Consider the following 22545-nt stretch of genomic DNA (forward strand, 5'->3'; position numbering starts at 1 on the left):
TGTGAGTCCAACATGATCAACTTTTTACAATTTACAACTTTCACAATTCAGACTTTTTTAGAATTGTGAAATGTTAGAACTGAATTTTAAGTAAAAAATGTTTTTTTTTTTAATCCTGTGCTACCATATTCTCATAGAATTAGTACAATTATTAAAATCTTATAGCTATTTTAATCATCCGTGGGCCTTATTTGCTGACAAAATGTTTCTTACAATAAGATTGTAGGTGAACATCCAGCACTTTTTGTGTTCGCTCTTTTGAAGTATCCCGTTACTATTTAGTTACAATTTTCCCCCGTTACTATTTGGAGAAACCGCTGTTCATTGTACGAGTGAATGAATCGCATTCAGACTATTTTGCAAACCGGTTTGACCGATTAGATATGATTGATTTGCCAATCTAGCAAGGCTGTTCCGATTCTAACAGGTTAGAAATGACATGATTGCTAAAATATTACTGTTTACCGTAAATATTACGGTAATCTGAAGGATTTATCAGTAAAAAAAAATAGCGACACCCCTGTTTGTGAATAAAATGTACTTTATATGTAGGCTAATTATTATTATTATTTTATGTATTATTATCATTACATAAGTTGTATGCTTTTGTTATATGCAGTAGTTATAGTTCCGGTGGGTCCTGTAATATGACTGGCAGAGCAGCGTTGCAGTACTGTTAACAGGACAGCCGTGAGTGAGCTACTTTATCATATAATAATTCTCGATGATATCTGTCTAAGCTGCTTTATTGTGCTGTGCTTTTCCAGCGATGTCTCTTTAAATGAGGGCGCGTGTGTAAGTGTGGATGTGGTATTTTTTCTTACGCTCTGCCTGTTGGTTTTCATAATATCTGATGGACCCGAGCAACACGCAGCAGGTGCAGTTCAAAACACAGAGAACATCCTGAGAAAACAAAACCAAAGCGCTTTACGTGTCTGTAAGCACGCAAATAACGGGTTTGTCGTATTCGGATACCGGAGCAACATTTTATTCCTTTCATCAGGATGTCAGTGAAGCTTTGAAGAACTTTCTGCTTGGAAACATCAGGTGTAATTGGACTACTAACTAACTGGAGCAGCAACACGAATCATTGGATATACAAACTGGATGTGACCTCTGACTTATCCCAAACAATAACACGTAACTCTTCTTGTATAAAGTGCTTTGTTTTGGTCTGTAATTGTGATGCGCGCGGATCTGGCATATGCAGCTTTAGTAAGCAACTATCTGCGCAGACGGAGCATCGCAGTGAATCTACTTCCAGATGTCCATCTCGCTCTGCTCGTAACAGGTGGAGCTCATTTCACTCCATCTGTCCGCTGCTGAAGTGGCATATATGGGCAACCAGGTTGACAAACTGTCACACCTAAGTTACGCCGAAGTTCCCACGACCGACCCTAACGGACTCGACACGGAGGAAGACGGCCCGCGGATCGGGGTCTCGTACATTTTCGCCACCGACGACGACGAACTGGACGATAACCATCATCAGCATCAGCATGTCGATGGCTCGGAGCAGAAGGAGGAAGAGAAGCGCTACAACGAGCTGGACTGCGCGGTTTACCACCGAGACGAGTGCATTTATGAGAGAAGTAGCAACACTACGGAACTGGAGACGTTCAGCCCGGAGAATTTATTGAACAAATGTAAGCCCGGGGACGTGCTGGAGTTCGTGTCCGCCTGTCAGTACCCGCACTGGGCTGTGTACGTGGGGGACTCCCAGGTGGTGCACCTGCACCGTGCGGAGGTCAAGAACAGTTTTCTGACTGATGCTAGTCAGGGCAGGAGGGGCAGGGTCGTAAACGAGCTGTACAAATACAAGCCCCTTTGTCCTGACATGGTGGTGCAGAACGCGATGGAGCAGGTGGGGGCCAAAGACAGAGAGTTAAGTTGGAGAAGTTCGGAGTGTTTCGCCGCCTGGTGCAAATTCGGTAAACGGGAGTTCAAGATGGGAGGGGAGATACGGATAGGAAAACAGCCGTACAGATTAAAGCTCTTCTTGCCTGACAAACAGTTTCATGTGCTGGAGTTTCAGAGTTTGGAGGATCTGATCATGGAAAAGAGGAGAAACGATCAGATCGGTAAAGCGGCAGTTATACAGGAGTTGGCGCATCATCTGAGCAATAGCGGAAGTGAAGCGAACGGTCGTTCAGCGACATGCAACAGGTAGCGGAGAGAAATGCATCCCAGCATAACGTGCGTGATTCTCACGAAACCCGTCCAGAACATTTGATTTCAAAATTAAAATAAATTATTTTTTGTTCAAAGAAAATGACTGAACTGGAACACATTCTGATTGGTCAACTCTATGAAACAAGCTCTTAATCATATCACTGCGCCGCTCCCTTAGCGTATGTTCTGTCATGTCAGGGACTATATATTTTAGCGGAAGGATGTCACTTAATGAATTTAATAAATAATAATAATAATAAAAAATAAAAAAACGTTTCGAAAATAAATGTGTCCTTAATATTTGTAATTTTCTGCAACTGTCTTTATAAAAACAATAAAGTAGTCTAGGCCAGCGGCTGCCAAATTGGGGTGCGTGAGAATTATTTAGATGATATTTGTGCAAACATGAGGCCCATCCATCTCACTGAAAAAAAAGGTAGGAAGTAATATTATTTTTTTATTTATAAATGAAATTTTGATGTTTTCTAATATTCAGTCAGGGCTTGACATAAACCACCAACCCGCCAAATGCGGTGGATTTTAGCAGTGGTGGTATCACGGTCACTCGCACTAGCCACTTAGGTAGGGTTAATTGTATATACAGTAACAGAGCTCAACAATAATGCTTGTCTGGGACAAGTGGATTTTTTTTAAAGGGGCAAGTGAACGAGAATTTACTTGCCTAACTAATCTGATTAAAACATCTCATTTGGGAAGCAAATGAAAGATTCGGATTTTGATTCTGATTTTATTACATTTGGTGTAAATGGCAATTGATAATGGATGTGTGAGAGAATCTCGTGGAGAAATCAAAACAAATAAACAAAACTGCAATCAGAAGAAACAGGCTACTGCGGTAGGCTAAATATGTAGCCTAGTTTTTATATTTATAACATACATGACACGACCAAGAGAGTGCAGTTTTCCCTGAAAACCAGTACGAGTGCAAATTTAGGGGTCCCCTTACATGGAAGTCGCCAGCATGTTTCTACAGTAGCCCTAAACGGACAAACTGCTCTACACAACGCGTTTCGTCACTTTGTTGTTCTTGCTAATAAAACACTGACACAATGATGAACAAGTACATTAATATTCGCAATAGCATCGATTTATTAAATAATTAAGTAAATATAATTCCTTAATTTACCTTTGTAAAGAAATCTCATTGCTCTCTGCTGTCTTTACCGACGACATCTTAGTCCTGTATCGGCCACCGTAGCTTCTCTAAAGGGAGGGGTGAGCGGGGGACTGAGCCGTTGGTTGCAATTCGCAACTTCACCGCTAGATGCCGCTAAAATGTACACACTGTACCTCTAAGGCTGGAATACACTACATGACTTTTAAAAAATCTGAACAGATTTTTTAAAACACTAGGCATCATACACTTACCGACTTTGTAAATAGTCACAGAGGAAAAACTGACCATCATACACTAAATGACTGAGGATCACATGCTACTAGACTTTCAAATTCACGCAGAAACCTGCGCCTTGTTGCAAGGAGATGCTTGACAAATGAAAACAACATGTGTTCTAAAATCGGCTGAAAATATCAAACAAGATCTCCTCAGACTGGATGGAATCAGAGTCTGAAGCTAAAAAATCGGAGTCTGTGTTGGTGACCATCATACACGCGTCAACTCAAATCTGCAAACTGGCTCTGACTTTCGGCAAATAGCGTCAACTTCTCCAAACAGTAAATCTGCAGAAAATCGGGGCAAAAATCGTGAAGTATATTCCAGGCTTAATGAATGATTCAGCGTTTTTGAATTAATCATTTGTGTCAATGATTCAGTGGTCCATTCATAAAGACAGGTACTTGCTTCATTCTTGAATAAATCAGCCGTCTGAATGAATCGTTTGAATGAATGACTCAATGACTCACTCATTAACACAGTCACTTACATGGCTGTTTACTTTCATATTTAAAAGTAGCTTATCTTTGCATTTGTTCCAACATTTCATACTTGTATATTTAAAAACATATTTATAAAAATAAATAAAAATAACTGATTTAAAACACCAAGCTCATAACATTATTTATGCTGTTGTAATTTTGCAGTGTAAATGCATCCACGCTACATTTCAGCTTCATTAAACTGTCTGTGTAAATGCATCTAAATGCCACTTCAGCTGCTTCTGTTTCTTCTGCAGTGGAAAGATTGGTTTTGTTAATACTGATTTCATTTGATTGGTAACAGCCCTATAGTGTCTTATTATATGAAGTGAAATTATTAATAAAATGTAAGAATTTGATATGAAAAATGACACTTGCATTTAATAAGGTTAGGGGAAAATGCCCTTTATGCTAGGCAAAAAAAATCAATTTAAATAAACTTTAGTACGCAGTAACTTTTGTCATATAAAATGTAATTTCCCAACAGCAAAATTGTGGCCAGTGAAAATGCTGAGTAATTTTGGAAAACCACTAGCCACAGTGCTGGTGAGCAAAGCAGTTAATGTTAAGCCCTATTTGTATTTAGCTACTGCAGTTAAAATGCTTTATGTGTCAAACACTAGAAAGGGGTGCACTCTGCAAAAAGTTTGGGAACCGCTGCTCTAGGCCATGCTGCATTGTGAATATAGTAATGGCTAAATGGATCAGCTGTAGTGTCCATATTGACATTTTATAGCACACGACTGGTTTATTGGTTAAGATGTTTTGCATGGTAACTTATTGTGATGCATTCTTTTCATAACAATTAAGCACAATTACAATTGCTGTAATGCAAAAATATGTTCTCATAGACTCATTACCGTAATGTGATAATATATACCGGAGTAGGCTAGTATTACCACCTTTAATTATGTTTATTTCATTAAAATAAAATACATTGAAAATAATGGAATCAGTATCTTAGAAGTAAGCAGGCTGAATTATGGTAATGAAAATTGGGTGGTAAAACTTGTTGGATTGTCTTAAAAATAACGTTACAATGCAACGCATCTTAATGGTCATAAATGTAGGCTTCATTTAGCTACTTTTAGCAAAAATATATTTTTCTTAATTTTGGGGCTTCGTGAGATTCATCTGTATGTTGGTATTTGACATCACATATTATGATGACAAATTATGTTAATTTTCCTTCTGTTGGAAATCAAAATAATTTCACATTCAGTTATTAAATATTTTAAGTTGAGTGGTATTGTTTTTCAAATAGATTGCCTCTCAAGTTGTAAGCTGTTCTCTAGAATGTATAATCAGGCTCTCTATGAGTTGCAAAATAAATCATCATATGTGGACCTTGCTTTCTAAATGTTTTGGCACACATGAAATTACAGCAAGTAAACAGTGACTCAATCTACCTGTTTACCCTCTCTTTCAGTTATTCTTGCTTTTATCATTACACAATAATGTTCTGAGAACACATCTGACCTCACATCTCTTTAATGGGCTCAGTATGGTGCATTTCTAAAGCAACTGTATAAGACATTCACCGATCGGCCAACAATCACTATTGGCCGATAAAAGCAATTTATTTCACAATTGGCCATCGGCCGATTGTTCAAAATCAGCCGATGATAAGGGCCGATTATATCCTTTCAATCAAAAAGCAGTTGTCAGACTGCAACTCATACAGTGTGCGAAGAAAATCTCTCTGTTGAATTTAGGGCTGTCAAAATTAACGTGACAACATTAACAGTTAAAAATAGTGACATTAAAGCAGGCTCTATTTGACTCGATGAATCACCTGTAGTTCAAGCCAGGGTTGCCAGATCCACAATTTTTCTCTACACCAAACATTTGTAGCGCGCCTCCCATCCAATAATCGCAAAGAGCTTTGTGCTTTCTTTCCATTTTGATGCTTTTAAATGTGACGTGACAGATCACAGTAGCACCTCAGTTCAAGCAGCAGCGCGGAGCGCGAGTCTCTTCCACTTCAATAAGTTATATCGCAAAATAAACATGAATGAACATCAGAAGGTATGTTGAAAGATACAGTTTAGCATACCAAAATATATCATGTCTAATGTAATCGCTCAATCAGTGTTTCAACCGCGGAAAGACGCCGATAAAACTGTGAAACAGAATGCCACTTAACGTGGCATTTACCTCAGCAAAGTTATCCAATGGTCACAGTTCATTAGTTAGCTATAAAACAACACCAAAGAGGAGCTTTTTTTTACTTATAATAATATATGTATGTTTGAATAAATAGATTATCAGCATCGGTAGTGATTCTGAATAATCGGTATCGACAGATATCATTCTGAATAATCGGCTATTAGTATCAGCAGAGAAATTCCGTATCGGTGCATCTGTATGTAGTTTTGTGTATTTTTGCGACTTTAGAGCCTCCTGCAGTTAAGTGAGTGAAATTCATTGTCGTGATTACAGTGGATCACTGTACATCTGCATTTGTTGCTTCCATAAAGCAATTTGCCGTTTTTGCGGAATTTTGAGGGGCAGTATTAACATTAAGTGACATGGCATCTGACGTACGGAACCCAGTGGCACATGCCAGTATGCTCAGTGGCACATCCGGTGACACTTCCGGTTTTCACTGACTTTTGTCAGTGGAGAGTGACATGTGCCGATGGATTGTGTCAGTGTCACTGACATTGTCACGGAACATGTCACCGTATTGTTGCGGCACCTCCAGTGACACTGCCGCAGCCGCTGTCAGCCGGAGTATAACGCAGACTGTGTAACACATGCACTTAACGACAGAACCATATTTAATTGATGATACATTTCTGTCAAACATGTTTTGAATGAGTGATGTTTTGAATGTGAAAACCGGAAGTGTGCTTCTGATGGTGGCATGTGCCAATGGCTTCCGTGCTTCAGATGCATATGTTAATACTGCTACTGGGGAATTTCGTACCCGCTCACCAAACTACATACTTTCAGAACAGACGTCTGGCAGGAAGCGGGGGAAAGAAACAGAAGCCATTCACTTTATTAGAAGTCAGGGTACCATCAAAATGATTTTGAAACTGATACTTGAAGGTAAGAAAACGTACAGTTGCTTTAAGTAACTGAACATTCATTTTACTTCTGACATTAGTATCCACCTTCTTCCCATTTTAAAGCATCTAAATGATGCTTTACATTTCTGGTCTCTGTATTTCTAGTCAAATTAATATGTTTTGAACTGATAATGTTACATTAAACCTATATGAAAAAGGTCTTAAAAACCACATGGCTCTATAGTTTCATCACTTTACATTGTTGCAATGACCGTCTTTTTGCAGTGACTCACCGGTCTAATGAGTGGGTAGATGCCATGAAGTGGCCCTAGGTTATATTGAAAAAGTTTTAGTTTAATGAATTCAGTAGATCTTTTTATCCAGTTTTAACAAGGGTGTTTAAGGAGACCGGAACACAACAGCATCCAAACAGAAGTTAGAATCCATCATGAGGCACTCAGGAAAAGGTTCATCTGTTTATATATACTGTATATATATATATATATATACTTAATATGGTGGAGTTGGAAAGCTACAGGTAAAAATATGAGCTTGTTTTAAAAATCTGATAGAAATCATTTGATGTAGTGTTTTAATATTCAGCAAATGCTTTAATCCTGACCCTCTTTAATACCCTGCAAACTCTCCATGACTTTCAAATGCAATACCAAAGTTGGCTTACCCTCTAATTGTCCTCCCACTTGTGAATTTTAATACAGTTTTCTCTGAGTGTGTGAATTGAATTTGATGATGTGAGGCTGTAGAAAAGAAGAAAGCAACAGTTTGCTAACACTGGGTTAAATAAATATAGCAAAGGCCAAGGCATAAAATGCCACATAGGTTGTAATTTATATCTTTGCTTCGAGACGCTATAATAAGGGTCCTAACAAATGCCATTGGCATTTGTTCATAGCCGTTCATTCATGAGATCATAAGGCAAATGCTTCATCCACATTAGATTTTGACCTCAAACTTTGCCTATGGGAAAACATTAGCTGGTCAGACTTGAAATGCATGGACAATCCGAAGGGTCGAAACACAATGTCACAGAAACTCAGTGTGACTTATCTCTCTGAACAGGAGCCGTGCCTTTGAGATATGCCACAGATGACGTGTTTTGTTACAGGAGGAAAGGGTGTTTTATGATTTGAGCCCAATCTCACTGCCACAGGGCCACTCTGAGTAAACACGGGATGCTGGGAAACGGGGAAGTAATTACAACTGCCATACTGTGAGTGAGTAATGGCTGCCCACAAAGGCTACAAGACAGTCTTTGTGAATCAGTGGAAAGCCAACACTCTAGCCAGCTTGAGACAACAGCCCCCTAATGAGCTCTTAGTCAGTGATGTTTTGAATGTGACCTGCCTCAGTGACACTGCTCTTTGTGCTGTGAGTGCAGGTCTCTGCCCTGTTCCTTCAGCTGAGCTGTGTATAGTTAGCAGTTTCTGCCATAGAGCTGTTTTTGGTTTGTTGTACAAAAATGCTGAATAGATTTAGTATGAGAAATTCCTGAGGGAACCCATGACAACCTCCAGGGTTATAGGCAACACATCGACCTCTTAATTAAACAGTTCTGTTGGTTTGGACTACGCAATTATAATGATAGACCATGGATACTGGAGAGAACTTTCACGCTTCAATGAGATCTTTAAAATATTTAGAAATGAAAGTAAATTTTAAAAAGTTCTAACCAGTGATATTAATCAAATCCCCTTGTCCTTTTCATAGCTGGTTCTATAATAAAAAAAAAGAAATAAAAATAAGTAATAATAATAAAAGTAATAATTCAATATTTATGTAAGTAGTCCAGTGATGGCCATCAAATCCCCATAGCTGCATAGATTCTCTAATTAATAGAAATTGAAAAATAAAATTTAAATAATTAATAATTAAATAAGTGGTCCAGTGATGTCCATCAAATCCCAGTGTCCTTGTCATTGCTGATTAGATTTTCTAATTCAAACAAAACAATTAAAAAAGAGTAATCAAGCTACATTCATCAAGTCCTTATTGTAGCTGCATAGATTTCCTAATAAATAAATAAAGTACATACATAAAATATTTAAAAAGAGTGTCCACATTTATCAAATTGCAGTAGTCGCAGATTATATAATAAAAAATAAATAAAATAATGAAAAATGGAAATAATTAAAAAAGAGTAGTAAAGCCATCGAATATCAGTGTTCTTATTGTAGCTGCATAGATTCCCAAATAAATAAATAAATTAAAAATTAAAATATTTAAAAAGAGTATAGTCCAGGGACATTTATGAAATACCAGTGTCCTCATTTTAGATGCATATATTATCTAAAAAAAAAAAATTAATTTAAAAAATGTGAAATGATTTAAAAAGTGTGATTATTAGCTGCATAAATTCTCTAAATTGAATAAAAAAATATGAAAGAAACAAAGAAAGAAAGAAAAATGTAAACAGTTTAAAAGAGTTGTCAGGCATAAACAGATTTTCTAATAAATAAACAAATCTAAATATTTAAAAAGTGTAGTCCAGTGACAAAAATCACATGTCCTTATCATAGCTGCGTGATTTCTGGCAGACCTTTACTTCAGATGACCTGGGTTGAGGTGAACTTGTGAAGCTCATTTGTCAGTGCTTAAATAGCTTATCAACTTCATCAAACATGCTTATTTAACCACAGCAAAATCTTTCCCTTGCTTCTCATTATCTCATTATCATACTCTTCATACCTGACTCATTATGTAAATCCAATTTATGCTGTATGAAGCATTCAGTAGCCTTTCATATAATAACATTTAATTAATATTATAAATGTAGTCACAGTTTTCTTGCAAATTACCATGCAAGTTAAGAGTGTGTCCTTTAATGATATACCTCCGATATCCTTAGGGCTTTACAAAATGCCTTTTTAAGCCATGTTTAAATTATGCGAATATTTCAGTGTTTGAGATTAAGCCTCAACCATCTTTTTAACACCTGCAGTAGTCACACTATACAAGACCTCTCTTTCACAAGATATGAAAGGCTACAGCAGATTTAGTTTTAACTGCAATAACAAGCAGGAAGGAAGTTACTTGCAGTAAATTTGCTTTCTCACTTCTTGTACTTATGAATCTTCCTGTTGCAAGCAGCTGTAGTGTAGTTTCAGGCCTGTTTCAGCATGCGTCATATTTGGGGGGAGTTTTATTTTATGAACCAAACATGTTTTGGGAAGTGCAAGATCATTAAACAATTGTTTAAATACAATGTTTTGACAAAATATTCACCCCCCCAACAACAACATATTTATGAACCAAAAATAAATATTTATTGAAGTATAGTGATTTCTCTGAAATGAAAAACATATTTCCCACTTACAAAAGTATAAATTTCCACTCCCAGTTAATTGTTTGTACGTATCTCAAACGGCTGTGGATCTTGTTTGTTTGTCACACATTTACATTAGGAATTTTTTACCTGTTCTTCAATGCAAATTTGTTCTGCTAGATTAGACGAGAGTAAGTAATTGTCGAGTCATACCAAACATTTCCTGTTGGATTCAAAGCTGCAGCAATTCCAGAAAGCAAACCTTTTTTCACGTGCCATCCTTCTATCCTTTTTGTTGTGTGCTTTGTATCATTGTCCTGAAGGAAAATCAATCTTCACCTGAGACGCAGATCTCTAGCTAACTGAAACAGGTTCTCCAAAGATCCTATACTGGTGAAAATCAATGATATGGTGAGGTATATTTGGTTTGTGCCAAATATAATGCTTCACTCTCTGGCCAAAGAGCACAATTTTAGTCTCATCAGTCCACACATTTTTCTTTAAAAGGTGTCAGATATTCTTAAACTCCAGGCATGATTCAGTCTTGGAAGTGTCTTCCTTAGTCGCGATCTGCAAAGTGCTGTAGTGTGTGTTGATATCTGGGCTGTTTTTACTATTTCTGCCAAAAAAGACCTGCAGCTCTTCTGGGGGTTGTAACCTGCCTCTTAGTCATTTCTCTGAAAGCTATACCCTTGTTCTCAGTTTGATAGGACAGTCTTGTTGTATCATGGTTCAAAGCTTTGACAGACTTCTCCACCTGTGTCTCAAAGTTTAACTGAAAGACTTTTTTAAGCAACTGTTTTAGTTGAGACCTCACACAGTCAGCAGCATTCGTGAATATTGTGTAATTGTGCAACTTTTCAGTAGACAATACAATGTTTCTAGAAGAAATATAAGTAGTGGTGTGGAGTTTGATTCATCCCAAAAGTGTCTACAAGTGACTCTCTTTATGAGCGAGTCATTTAGATCATTCACTCACCAATTTGTTCAAAAATACGGATTCTTTAAGAAAGAACTGACTGTCTTTATGAGTAACTTTCAGTAATGTCCACATTACATTGTGTACGGTCATCAGTAATTTCTGCACATTTGTCAGCTGCCTCTTGTTCAGTGGAGTCATTGGAAGTGAATGAGAACAATTGGTTCACCTAATAGATTCATTTAAAAACTACTAAACGGAAGTTGTATTACCTTTAAGACAATGACCCCTCACCCATTACAAAATGCTTTAAGTACAGTAACATCTTGTGCACAGTTTTTCTTCATTTAAAAGGCTTTGTTGTATTTTTGAAAAATGTCTCTTTTCAAAAAGATAAGGCAAGGCATTTCTGAATGTTTTAATCCTTCCTAACTATGTCCTAAAAGAGACGGTCAATGAAACCTCTGTTGGATCTAGAGGCCAGTGGCCTTGAAATCCAGCATTTCTATAAGAACTAGTTATTGCAACTAGATATTGTGAAAATAGTCACTGACTGACTAATTAAAATATGAAGTTTTGTGCTCATAGAGAACTAAAATATTTTATTTTATATTATAAATTAAATTATTACATTTTTACATTATAAATTATTATAAATTATATTTTTTAAAAACTAATAAAATACTTAAAAAGATTTGAGTTATGTGTTGCCTAAAACTCCAAGCCAATGCAAAAATATTGTGGCTGAATATAAACGTTTTGTTAATTTAGTGCTTTATCTTGTATTTAATTATTATTATTATAATTATAAAATGTAAATAAAGTGGCTGAATTTGAACTTTAGTTAATTTAGTGCTTATTTTAGCTTGTATTTAATTATTATTATTGTAGTTGTTGTTGTTATTATTATTATTATTATATTACAATAAAATGCAAAAATGTGGCTGAATATAAACTAGTTAATTTAATGCTTATTTTATCTTGTATTTAATTACCATTGTTTTTCCACATGAAAGACAAACATGTCATGAAGCAATTTTGTCAGCCTATGTAGTAAAATTAACTTTTACCCACTGTCTGTGTTCTGCTTTGAACATCCTAGAAAGAGGAAAGCCTGTTTGATTATTTATCTTATTTCTCCAGAAGAAAACCTTATTTGATCGGCAACATAAAAGCTGTCATAGAAGAACATGGAAATCACTGCTGGACTCATGAAATATTGTTTTTCCCCTGTCTCAAAAAACCACATCAATCCATTTTTTATAAAGGTAGATTGAATTCGGCCATATATTGTAGATGCATGAAAGAGTGCCAATATGTTCATAAGCTTTTAAAGGTTTTAGAGTTTGTCCTTCAAAACTGCTGTTTAAACAGCATAATGACACTGAATTTAAAGGATTAAATTACTTCTAAAGCTGGTGATAATTAATAAATGGCCCGAAGCGTAATGAGGTGACATAAAAATGACAAACACACCTATCAATCATCCAGACTCCATGAGTTATATTTTCATTCTGGATATGTATTATAATGAACTCACGCGGGTGTATTTGGATCGCTCTTAGCGTTGAGTACCTGCTGGCTCAATCAAAGCAATGGAAATTCCAGGGCCTCATTGTGATGCCAGGCAGCATCATAACACTGGGCGCACAACAGAAAGTCACCGCATGTGGTGCTGATAGACGCAGCGCCTTATTCTAATTTGATTAATGTAGATTTTTCTCTTTTGCATGGCATGTCTGAAAATACAAGACATTAGCATTTCAATCATATCAGGTGCCTTTGTCAGCATTGTGATCGGATTCATTAAATATTTCATGATGTAGACAACAGTCTAAAATTTGGATAAATGTGTGGAGATAATGTCAGAATATCTTATTCACATATTTATTAAATTGTTTAGCCGTACTTTGTTTAATCATTTTTAAATGCACTGATAAATGACATTAGAACATGACTAAAGGCTGTAAGAGTCAAATAAATGACTATCCTAGAGTCATACGCTAAAGTTTGAGGTCATTACAATTAAATCAATAGAAATCAATACTTTTACATTACAAGAACGCATTAACTTGATCAAAAGTGACAGTAGCGACATTTTTAATGTTACAAAAGATTTCTATTTCAAATAAATGAAGTTCTTTTGAACTTTATGAAGCAGCACAACTGCTTTCACAATTGATAATGATAAGATATGTTTCTTGAGCAGCAAATCAGCATATTAAAATGAGCTCGGAAGGATCGGGAGACATTGAAAGGCTAGAGTAATGATGCTGAAACATCAGCTTTACCATCACAGGAAGAAATTCAATTTTAAAATATATTACAATAGAAAAGAGTTATTTTGAATCATAATATTTCACAATATTACTGTTTTTGCTGTATTTGCAAATAAATGCAGCCTTGGTAGCATAAGGAGAAAAAAAACCCCCCATCTCTCTCTCTCTCTCTCTCTCTCTCTCTCTCAATAAATACTACTTCCTTCATATATATGCAATGCTTAGTGGGGGTGGGGAGTTTGTTTACTATAATTCCTTGATTGATGGATCTGTCTCTTCAAGATTCATCAGTACTGTAGTTGATCGCCTGGGATTTGGCTATTAAATGTGATTTTTTAAAAATGAAATTGAAATAACGCTGACCAATGTCTTCAAGAGAAGCATATTCCATTGATAAATAATCTTGGATCTCATAAAAGGTTAGTCTGAAAGGTTTACACACAATTGTTTTAAAATAATTTTCTCTATGGACAAAATGAACGGGATTTTCCTTCCAGAACAGACTGTTTAGCTCTATTATATAGACTTCCTTGATTATGCAAACCTTTCTTAAGATCTCTTTGTCAGCTAGTCATTCAGGAAACCCACTGATGTGTCGATTAAGAAAATATATGTAGTTTTGCACATTATATTCTGATCAACTGAGTGCTTTTGAACAACAGCGTAATGTATTTGTGAGAGAGCTTAAATGTGTTGGGAATAATCAACGCTTTTTTCTGAGTGTTGAGACAGGAATTGATTATGCATTAATACATTTAAGAGAAGAGGGTGTCTTGAAGTCTGTATCATGCAGATAAGTGCTGTGGAGGACTTTACTGTGTATCATTACAGCTCTCACACTTCTCCTGTCTGACTCATAAAAGCTCCTCCAGCCCAAACCTCCATCATTCATAATACTACTCCTTTACTGCTAAGAGGACCCAACGGTGAGCGAGTTAAAAGCTTTATGTCAGAAAAGCAAATGACTTGAGGAAGGTAATTGGTAGTAAATGTGTTCTGCTCAACTCCAGAGTACTGTGAATGTGAGTATTTAAACAAGGCCGATGGAGGCCACTAAATGGGTTTCAAACACAGCATGAAATGCAGGAGATGCGTGTAGGAAATAGGAACAGCATCCTGTATGACACTTTTTATGCATCATCTTCATCTTATATTCATGGTAATGGTAAATTTGATAGACTTGAGGGAAGACAATCACAGTACTTTCAAACAACAAGAACTAAGATTGCTTGTTGGAACAAAGTAACAGAAGAGCTTCAAGATCTTCAAAACAAGACAATGGTCAAATATAATACTGCACTTATAAAAAAGAAAAAGAAATTCTGTGATCATTTACATTAATTTTCTCTCATGTTGTTCAAAAGTAATATCCAAAAGAATATACTTTGAAAAATGTTTATACAGTGACCAGGGACTGTCAAGCTCCAAAAAACCACAAAATTTAAATGCAAGCCGTTGAAAATCTTGAAAACTGTGGCCACTGTAATAGGTCTTAAACCAATCCATATAGTGGTGTTTTTGATTTCAAACCTGGCATTTTGATCAATCAAGTTTCATTATGTGCATATGCAAATGGCAGATGGAAGGGAAAAAAAAGAATTTATAATATGCATTTAGAAAATTGATAGGTGAACTTTTATTTCATGCCCTTCTTTGAAAGAAGAAATGAGGGTGAGTGATGTTAACAGTATTTTCATGTTTGGTGAACTATCCCATTAACTTGAAGTAAAAGCTTTAAGTGATTTAATTGTTATTGGATGCTTACACACGCACACACACTCTTGACATTACTCAGGCTTAGCAACCATAACATTTGACACGACAATACCTATGAGTGGTTTGCTGGTTAATGAAGTCCATTTAGACGCCACCGTGATTAAGTGGAGATTAAATGGTTGCCAAGATACAAAAACATGACACCAAACATCTGAGAATATGAGTGAAAAAGCTTTTTTTTTTGGCTGTGGAGAAACACCAATAGTCACATACTCCAGGCTCTAATCAAGCCTTCACTGATGTATGAATTCACTGGGTAATCTGCTTTGCATTTAATTACATGGTTCCAATAAATTGGAGCATATTCTCCCTCCACAGTTTGTTTCTTAGTCACTTGTTTCATACTTACTTCAATAACAGAGTGAAAGGAGGAGCAGCATAAAATAAGTGCTTGAATCAAATGTTAGGCTATTTCAGTCAATGAGAGAGCTTTTTCCAGTGTGCATCTATGTCATTTTAAATTTGGTTTTTCAATTAAGCCTAAGCGATCTCACAAGAATGCAGTTTGTCTGTATATCAGCACAGCTGTGCTTCAGTCACAGGTAATCACAGTCCTGCTGAACGTTTAAACCAGGGGTGCCCAAACTCGGTCCTGGAGGGCCAGTGTCACTCTGCATATGTGGCCCTCCAGGACCGTGTTTGGGCACCCCTGGTTTAAACCAACAGCACAGTGTTATATTGCTTTTACAGGCCTACAGTTCAATAAACAAGATGTTTTTATTGAGCAACCTATATTTACACTCAATATTGACAGTTACTTTGTCAATTTTTTTCCTCTAATGAAAATAGTTCTAAACAAAGGCAAATTAACCTCTCTAAAGGCACGATCACAGCAAGAATGATAACTATATTAGTGTCCACACCAACAGACAATAACGTTCTGTTTATTATAAGTGGGTTGCATACTGTCTTTCACTTTAAATGCTCAAGTTCTTTAAAGTCGGGTGGATTCTGATTGGCTGTCAATGTTTTTCTTGTTCATCAGCTGGAAAAATGGTTCTGTGATTCCAACGATATTGTTCCTGTGTGTCGTTATCGTTATAGCTGTGGGGTGGACTTCCCTATAGAGCAGGGGTGGGCAAACTTGGCCCTTCCAGGCCACTTTCCTGCAGAGTTTAGCTCCAACCCTAATCAAACACACCTGAACCAGCTAATCATTGTCTCCAAGTTTGCCCATCACTGCTATAGAGCATTTTGGTGGTAAAAAGTGATGACATGTTTTGTGGGCGGAGCCAACAATGGAAAAAAAAAGACAGATTTTTCTCAATTTTTTAAGGCAAGTATTTACACTAAATTAATTTATCTTATTTTCAATTGAAAAATTTAGCTGAACTTAGTAAAATCTACAGTGGCAGCTGATGAATAAATTAATTGTACTGTTGATGTTGTGATCATAAATGTGAGGAAACAGAATTAATTAACTTTTCTTTTTTTCCTTAAAACATGAGTCAATATAGCATTATGGACTCTTACCAAAAGCTTAGGATCCAAACAAAGAGAGGACCTCAACTTGAAACAACTAAATTTTTCTCGTTGACTTTACTTAATTTACATAGGTTTGTTCAAAAACAAGCGAAATATCAAAACTACTTATTTTTTATTAAAATGAAAAACGAAATAAAATGTAATTGAACAAGCTAAATTTAATTATGCTATATTTAAGAAATGTCAAATTCATTTTTTTTTCAGTGCATGTTAGAAGAAAGAGACAGTTCTGCAGTAGCAGTCAGGTGTGAGCACAAAATTATTTACAACACTGATTATCCGGATGTCTTCTCGAATTAGGAATTTAGGAGTTTGCCAGCAGAAGACAGGTTGTCTTATACTAATAAGCTAAACCTTAGCAATGGGATAAGGTTTCCTGGCCCGTACTCACTGTCAGGTCTGTGGGGTCAAGGATCCAACTGAATCCAACCAAAATTACTGGACATCTTTGTATACCTTGTGGAAAAACAAAGCATCTGCACGAAAGAAAAGCTTAAGGCATACAAACCTCTTGACGCATATAATTTAGTATTTTGCAGTCATGTCATTGACGTTAAATACCAGTATTTGTTGAATGATTTTTTGTGTATTATGAGCCTCGTCAGCAGCAAGCACACAAAATCTAATAAAATTAACTTGTGGAGAACTGACTTCATCTACTAGAAGTCTTTCAAGTTATATTCAAAGAATAAACTCTTGGATGTGAATAGTTTTTGCCCATACTGTATTTCCAGAGCAAAACCTGGATTTAAAGTCCACATCAATCTTTGCCCTGAGAGCATATCTCTCTCAGGAGATGGGGAGTATGAAGCACCTCTCAGTTTATGCCAACTTGGAGACAGAGATGAGAGTGATCCACTCAAAGCTCTGCAGCAGCTGTTTGAAGCCTCCTGTTCACCCAGAGGGTGAAGGACCTTCAGTCGACACAGGTGAAAGGAATTATGGGATACAGAGCTTTGGACAGTGTTGGACATCAATGAACACCTGCTGCGTTCTGTGGTCCAGTTGAAAGGTATTGTGAGACATAAGAGGGTAATCTTGATGAGCAAGAATTGGCACAATCACTGCAACAGCATCATCTATAGATATATAAATAACAAATAACTAACAACAGAAAGTGTCATGTTCCATAAGCTTGGTTGATTTTGGACATTTCTTTACAACAATGAGAAAAATGAACAAGATTTATTTATATCACAGTGTCATGGCTGTATATTTGCTTGTGTTAAGCCTTTTTTATAGCTGCTTCTGGCTGAAAGGATGACTCGCATAAAGAATTTCTCACTCTCCCATTCTCTGGCCAGCTCCTTTTATCTTTGAACTCAATGAGGCAATCCACTTCTGATCAATTTTCCACAATACTTAAAGAGACGGTTCACTCAAATATAAAGATTCTGTCATTATTTACCGTCAAGTATTTCTAAACCCATATGACCTATATGTGTGGCAGAAAGTCTAAGCTGTTCTCTGTCATACAATATGTGAATGGGGACCAGAGGCTGTCAAGTTAAAAAAATTATAACAAAAAAAAAACAAACCCACGAAAGTGGTCTATACTCATGCTCTGTGTTACAAGTCAACTAAAGCCGTATGATAGCTTTGTGTGGAGGAACAATTAAAAGTTGTCGTTCACTGAATAGCTTACCCTCTGCCACAGCTCTCAAATCTCTTTCATGTGTGCATATTTTTAGTCTGATTCTTACATAAAGCTATCGCGTGACTTCAGAATACTCAGAATATAGCGAATGAGTCATGATAATTATTATTATATACTAATATAGCCTACTAATATATAGGACTAATATAGCCTACTTTAAAGGGGTCATATGATGCGATTTCAAGTTTTCCTTTCTCTTTGGAGTGTTACAAGCTGTTCGTGCATATATAAGATCCCTAGATCATTCTAAAATGAAAATTTGCTGAAAATGTACTCACCCTCAGGCCAAAATGTCAGTGAGTTTGTTTCTTCATCAGAACAGATCTGGAGAACTTTAGCATTACATCACTTGTCCACCAGTGGATCCTCTGCAGTGAATGGGTGCCGTCAATGAGAGTTCAAACAGCTGTTAAAATCATCAAAACAATCCACAAGTAATTCACGTGACTCCAGTCCATGAATTAATGTCTTGTGAAGTGAAAAGCTGCGTGTTTGTAATAAATCCATCATTAAGATGATTTATAATTCCAAACAATTGCTTCTGGCTAAAATATTAGTCCTCTATCCATAACATTGCTTTTACTAGTGAAAAAGTAATCTTATCTGAATATGGAGAGAAATATGCACAAATCAAGGACAATTTACAAGTAAAAACAGTTCTAAACAATTATGTTGGTGGACTTTGATGTGAGAGGACAACAGAGGATGGACTTTTTTACCGCAGGAAGGGTTATTATGGATTATAGACTGGTATTTTGGCCAGAAGCGAAATTATGGATTTGTTTCTTAAAGACACACAGATTTTCACTTCACAAGATGTTAACTGATGGACTGGAGTCATGGATTATTGTGATCTGCTGTTTTATCAGCTGTTTGGGCTTTCATTCTGGCAGCACCCATTCACTGCAGAGGATCCAACGGTGAGCAAGTGATATAATGCTACATTTCACTAAATCTGTTCCGATGAAGAAACAAATTCATCTACATTTTGGATGGCCTTAGGGTGAGTACATTTTCAGCAAATTTTCATTTTTTCTTTTCATTTTTGTTATTTTTGGAGCTGGTGAATTTTAGTACATCTCACAATTTCATGGCATTTCTTCATACAGACTTCACTGCGCTTTTTATGGTGCAGTTAATAAGCAATTTTAAAAAGCTATATATAAATTATAGTTGGTGCTGTTCTCATCAAGAAGAACAGCATCAACTCATCTCATCTCATCATTTTTTTTTTCTCCTTATGCCAGGAGATTCTCCTATCCAGAGCTATCTGAGCTTCTTATAATTACAGCCTGACAGCACACAGAGTCTTCACAAAGGTCTAATAATCAGAAGGAGATGATCAGAACCATGGTCTATGCCTCTGAAAAGCTACACTGCTGAAATGTAATTAAAGTAGCCCAGGAGGTCATGCATACCACTCTCCTCCTTTACTTCACCCGCTGACATGTGAATCTCATGCTGTTGCACATCTGTACGGGTCACAGCGTTTAATGCAGCCTCTGAAAATTTTGTTCATCTTTATAAAGCATTCTATGGTTTCTGATTATGTTCTTGACCGCATTTATAGCAAATGGCCTTTCGTCGTACTCTAGTTCACAATCCACAATAGCAGCGGAATGACAGTTTATGGTTTCGGTTGTGGGTGGAGGGAGGTGTGCATAACCACCTTATACTCTGAAAAGTGATTTAATCAACCACAAAAATGTGGTATAAAAAAAAATGCAAACACGTCCCAAAGACCTTATATGGACTGATAGAGTAGGCTTAAGTAGGTTCAAATTTTAGAACATAAGTGCATGATATCAACAAAAAGTTGAAACAAAAAGTCCTTCTTGTTCCTTTGAAAGATTTTACAAGAGCAACAAAAAGGCAATGCAAGGTTTTTCTGTGTGGGTGGAGAAGTTAATCTAAGGTTTTGCATTCTCCCTGACATAACAGCGGAACAAAACTTTTTTTCACATCATTAAAACAATGCACTGACTCACTCCTGTGGTCTTTGTAAATTGCTTTGGTAGGAAAGCATTTGCCAGATGCATAAATGTAAATGTGAACACTACACACATACAGGCAGTTGACATGAAATACTTCTGTTAAATGCTTTTATGATTTCATGTTAATTGGGAAACGACATGGAGCATTTGCATGTTTAGAAATTAATTTGTCACATGACAGCAGGGAGCAGGGGTGTTAAAAGCATGTAAAAACAAAAGGTTGGGCGGTCATGAAGGTATGTTGCATCCTTTTTTTCTTACAAAATTATAAGCTATATATAAAATATGTTGTTAAAAAAAAGCTTTTTAAAAATCTTTTTGTGATCACTAATGACACAAGTTTGATTACAAGCAGAATGCATTAAACAAATGCTCGAACAGAAATCTTATCAGTAATCTTAACCCAAAATTACTGACAGAAATGGTTGACCCAAAGTAATTAAATAAGCATCATTTAAAATAAACTAGTGAAGGCAAAAAGTCCAAAACATCTTATATTTTAAATATCCATACACCAATATTACTATTGATAAAATAAATAGATTTTTGATAGCTGTATATTTTCACAAATTTACCTTCACAAAGGGAATTGTTTGGCAATAACATAAAGGCCTCCATAAAAGAACTTCCTCATTTTTTAAATTTATATTCCCATAGTTTCTCTATAGTTACTTTTTTTCAGCCAGAGTTTATTTATATTCCTGTTAGCACATCACATCCCCGTAGTCGTATGGGGAGAACAACCGGCAAGGCTGCCAATGAGATGGCTGATCTTTGGGATTTGAAGCGAACACAATAGGTGTTATGTGCTGAGAATCAAATCGTGTTGCTCAAGCCAGGATTTTGTCTTCTGTTGCTTTACAGAAGGCTGGGCGTTAACTAATTTTTACACCAAAAAATGCGCAGCTTCCTTAACAAAAAGCGGCCTGTGCGCTTGGATATAATGGTCAATTTTTGGAAAGTGCAGCTAAGCCTCTCACAATGTGGTGTAAGTCTGATTAGAATTAATCTTCTGGCTATTTTGGGTGTTTTTTTTTTTTTTTAAATGCTGATTGGGTATTTGCTGATGGAGTCTGGAGGATAAGCTACTTAGGCCTCTTGCTCCACTGTGTAACATTAAATACATCCAACATGTCCAATTTACTCTCAATAAAGAGCTCACTATTTGAATAAAGTAGCAATATTTGTAAATGTTATTTTACCTGAACAAAGAAATGTTTGTTTATATCTTTATGCTACAGCATGTTTTTGCTTTAGTGCTCATTTTGCCCCGTCTTTAAATATTAAAAAACATTCTCTCTATTTGAATGTTATTTGACAGAATAATATTTTAGGACCACATACTGTTTTCCTGCTAATAAAACCGTATATACTTTTACCCTCTCAAATGCTAATGGCATATAACCCTGAGATTAACAACTAAATAGAACATCTCTATAAAAATAAATGTTTCCCAACATTTATACACTAAAAAAGTGTGCTTTTTGTACATTGGTTACACATAAAGCAATTATGTTGCATCAACATAATTTAAGGAACAAAAACATTTTTTTAATTTGTTGCTTTAATTGCCTTCTCAGTCCCATTAGAAACATTCAAACACTCCTTCATCAACACCAAATCAGAAATATGTTCCTTTTTAACTCTTGTAAACCTATTATGTTCATTTTAACCTATTATAACCGATAACATTATCATCAATAAACTTGCTATTATTATAATGATTCACGTTTAATATAAAACCAGTCAATGCTGTGAGTGAAAACAGGCTCAACAAGTAGCTCAACTTCTCTGTTTAGCATTAGCATCCCAATGGTGTACAAATTGCATGATTTCCAGAGCAGACTTCAAGCAGTCTATTAACAGATGTGATGGCTGATGAATGACTGAGCAGGAATGAACATGACATTTAGAGAGAGTGGTAATAAAATGATAAATGTAACTCAAAAGTCATCTGTCTGAGCAGTTTCCCAATTATGGCTCCTCTGAAAGTTTGATTTCCATCAGGAGGGGTAATGAAATAACCCAGCCAACAGAGCTCTGACAAACCCGTGATCTCATGAGGGA

At 36.1% G+C, this 22545-nt stretch overlaps 1 protein-coding gene across 1 annotated transcript; it reads left to right on the forward strand.

Annotated features, from left to right (window-relative positions):
• Window positions 1–749: 749 nt before the first annotated feature.
• On the forward strand, window positions 750–2418 carry LOC107653816 (protein FAM84B-like). The gene has a single exon (XM_016440650.1). It carries the CDS (start codon window positions 1337–1339, stop codon window positions 2168–2170), a length of 834 nt encoding a protein of 277 aa, XP_016296136.1. The 5' UTR covers window positions 750–1336; the 3' UTR covers window positions 2171–2418.
• Window positions 2419–22545: the final 20127 nt, after the last annotated feature.

Source organism: Sinocyclocheilus anshuiensis, unplaced genomic scaffold, assembly GCF_001515605.1.
Source record: "Sinocyclocheilus anshuiensis isolate Anshui unplaced genomic scaffold, SAMN03320099.WGS_v1.1 scaffold223, whole genome shotgun sequence".
Taxonomy (NCBI): Eukaryota; Metazoa; Chordata; class Actinopteri; order Cypriniformes; family Cyprinidae; genus Sinocyclocheilus; species Sinocyclocheilus anshuiensis.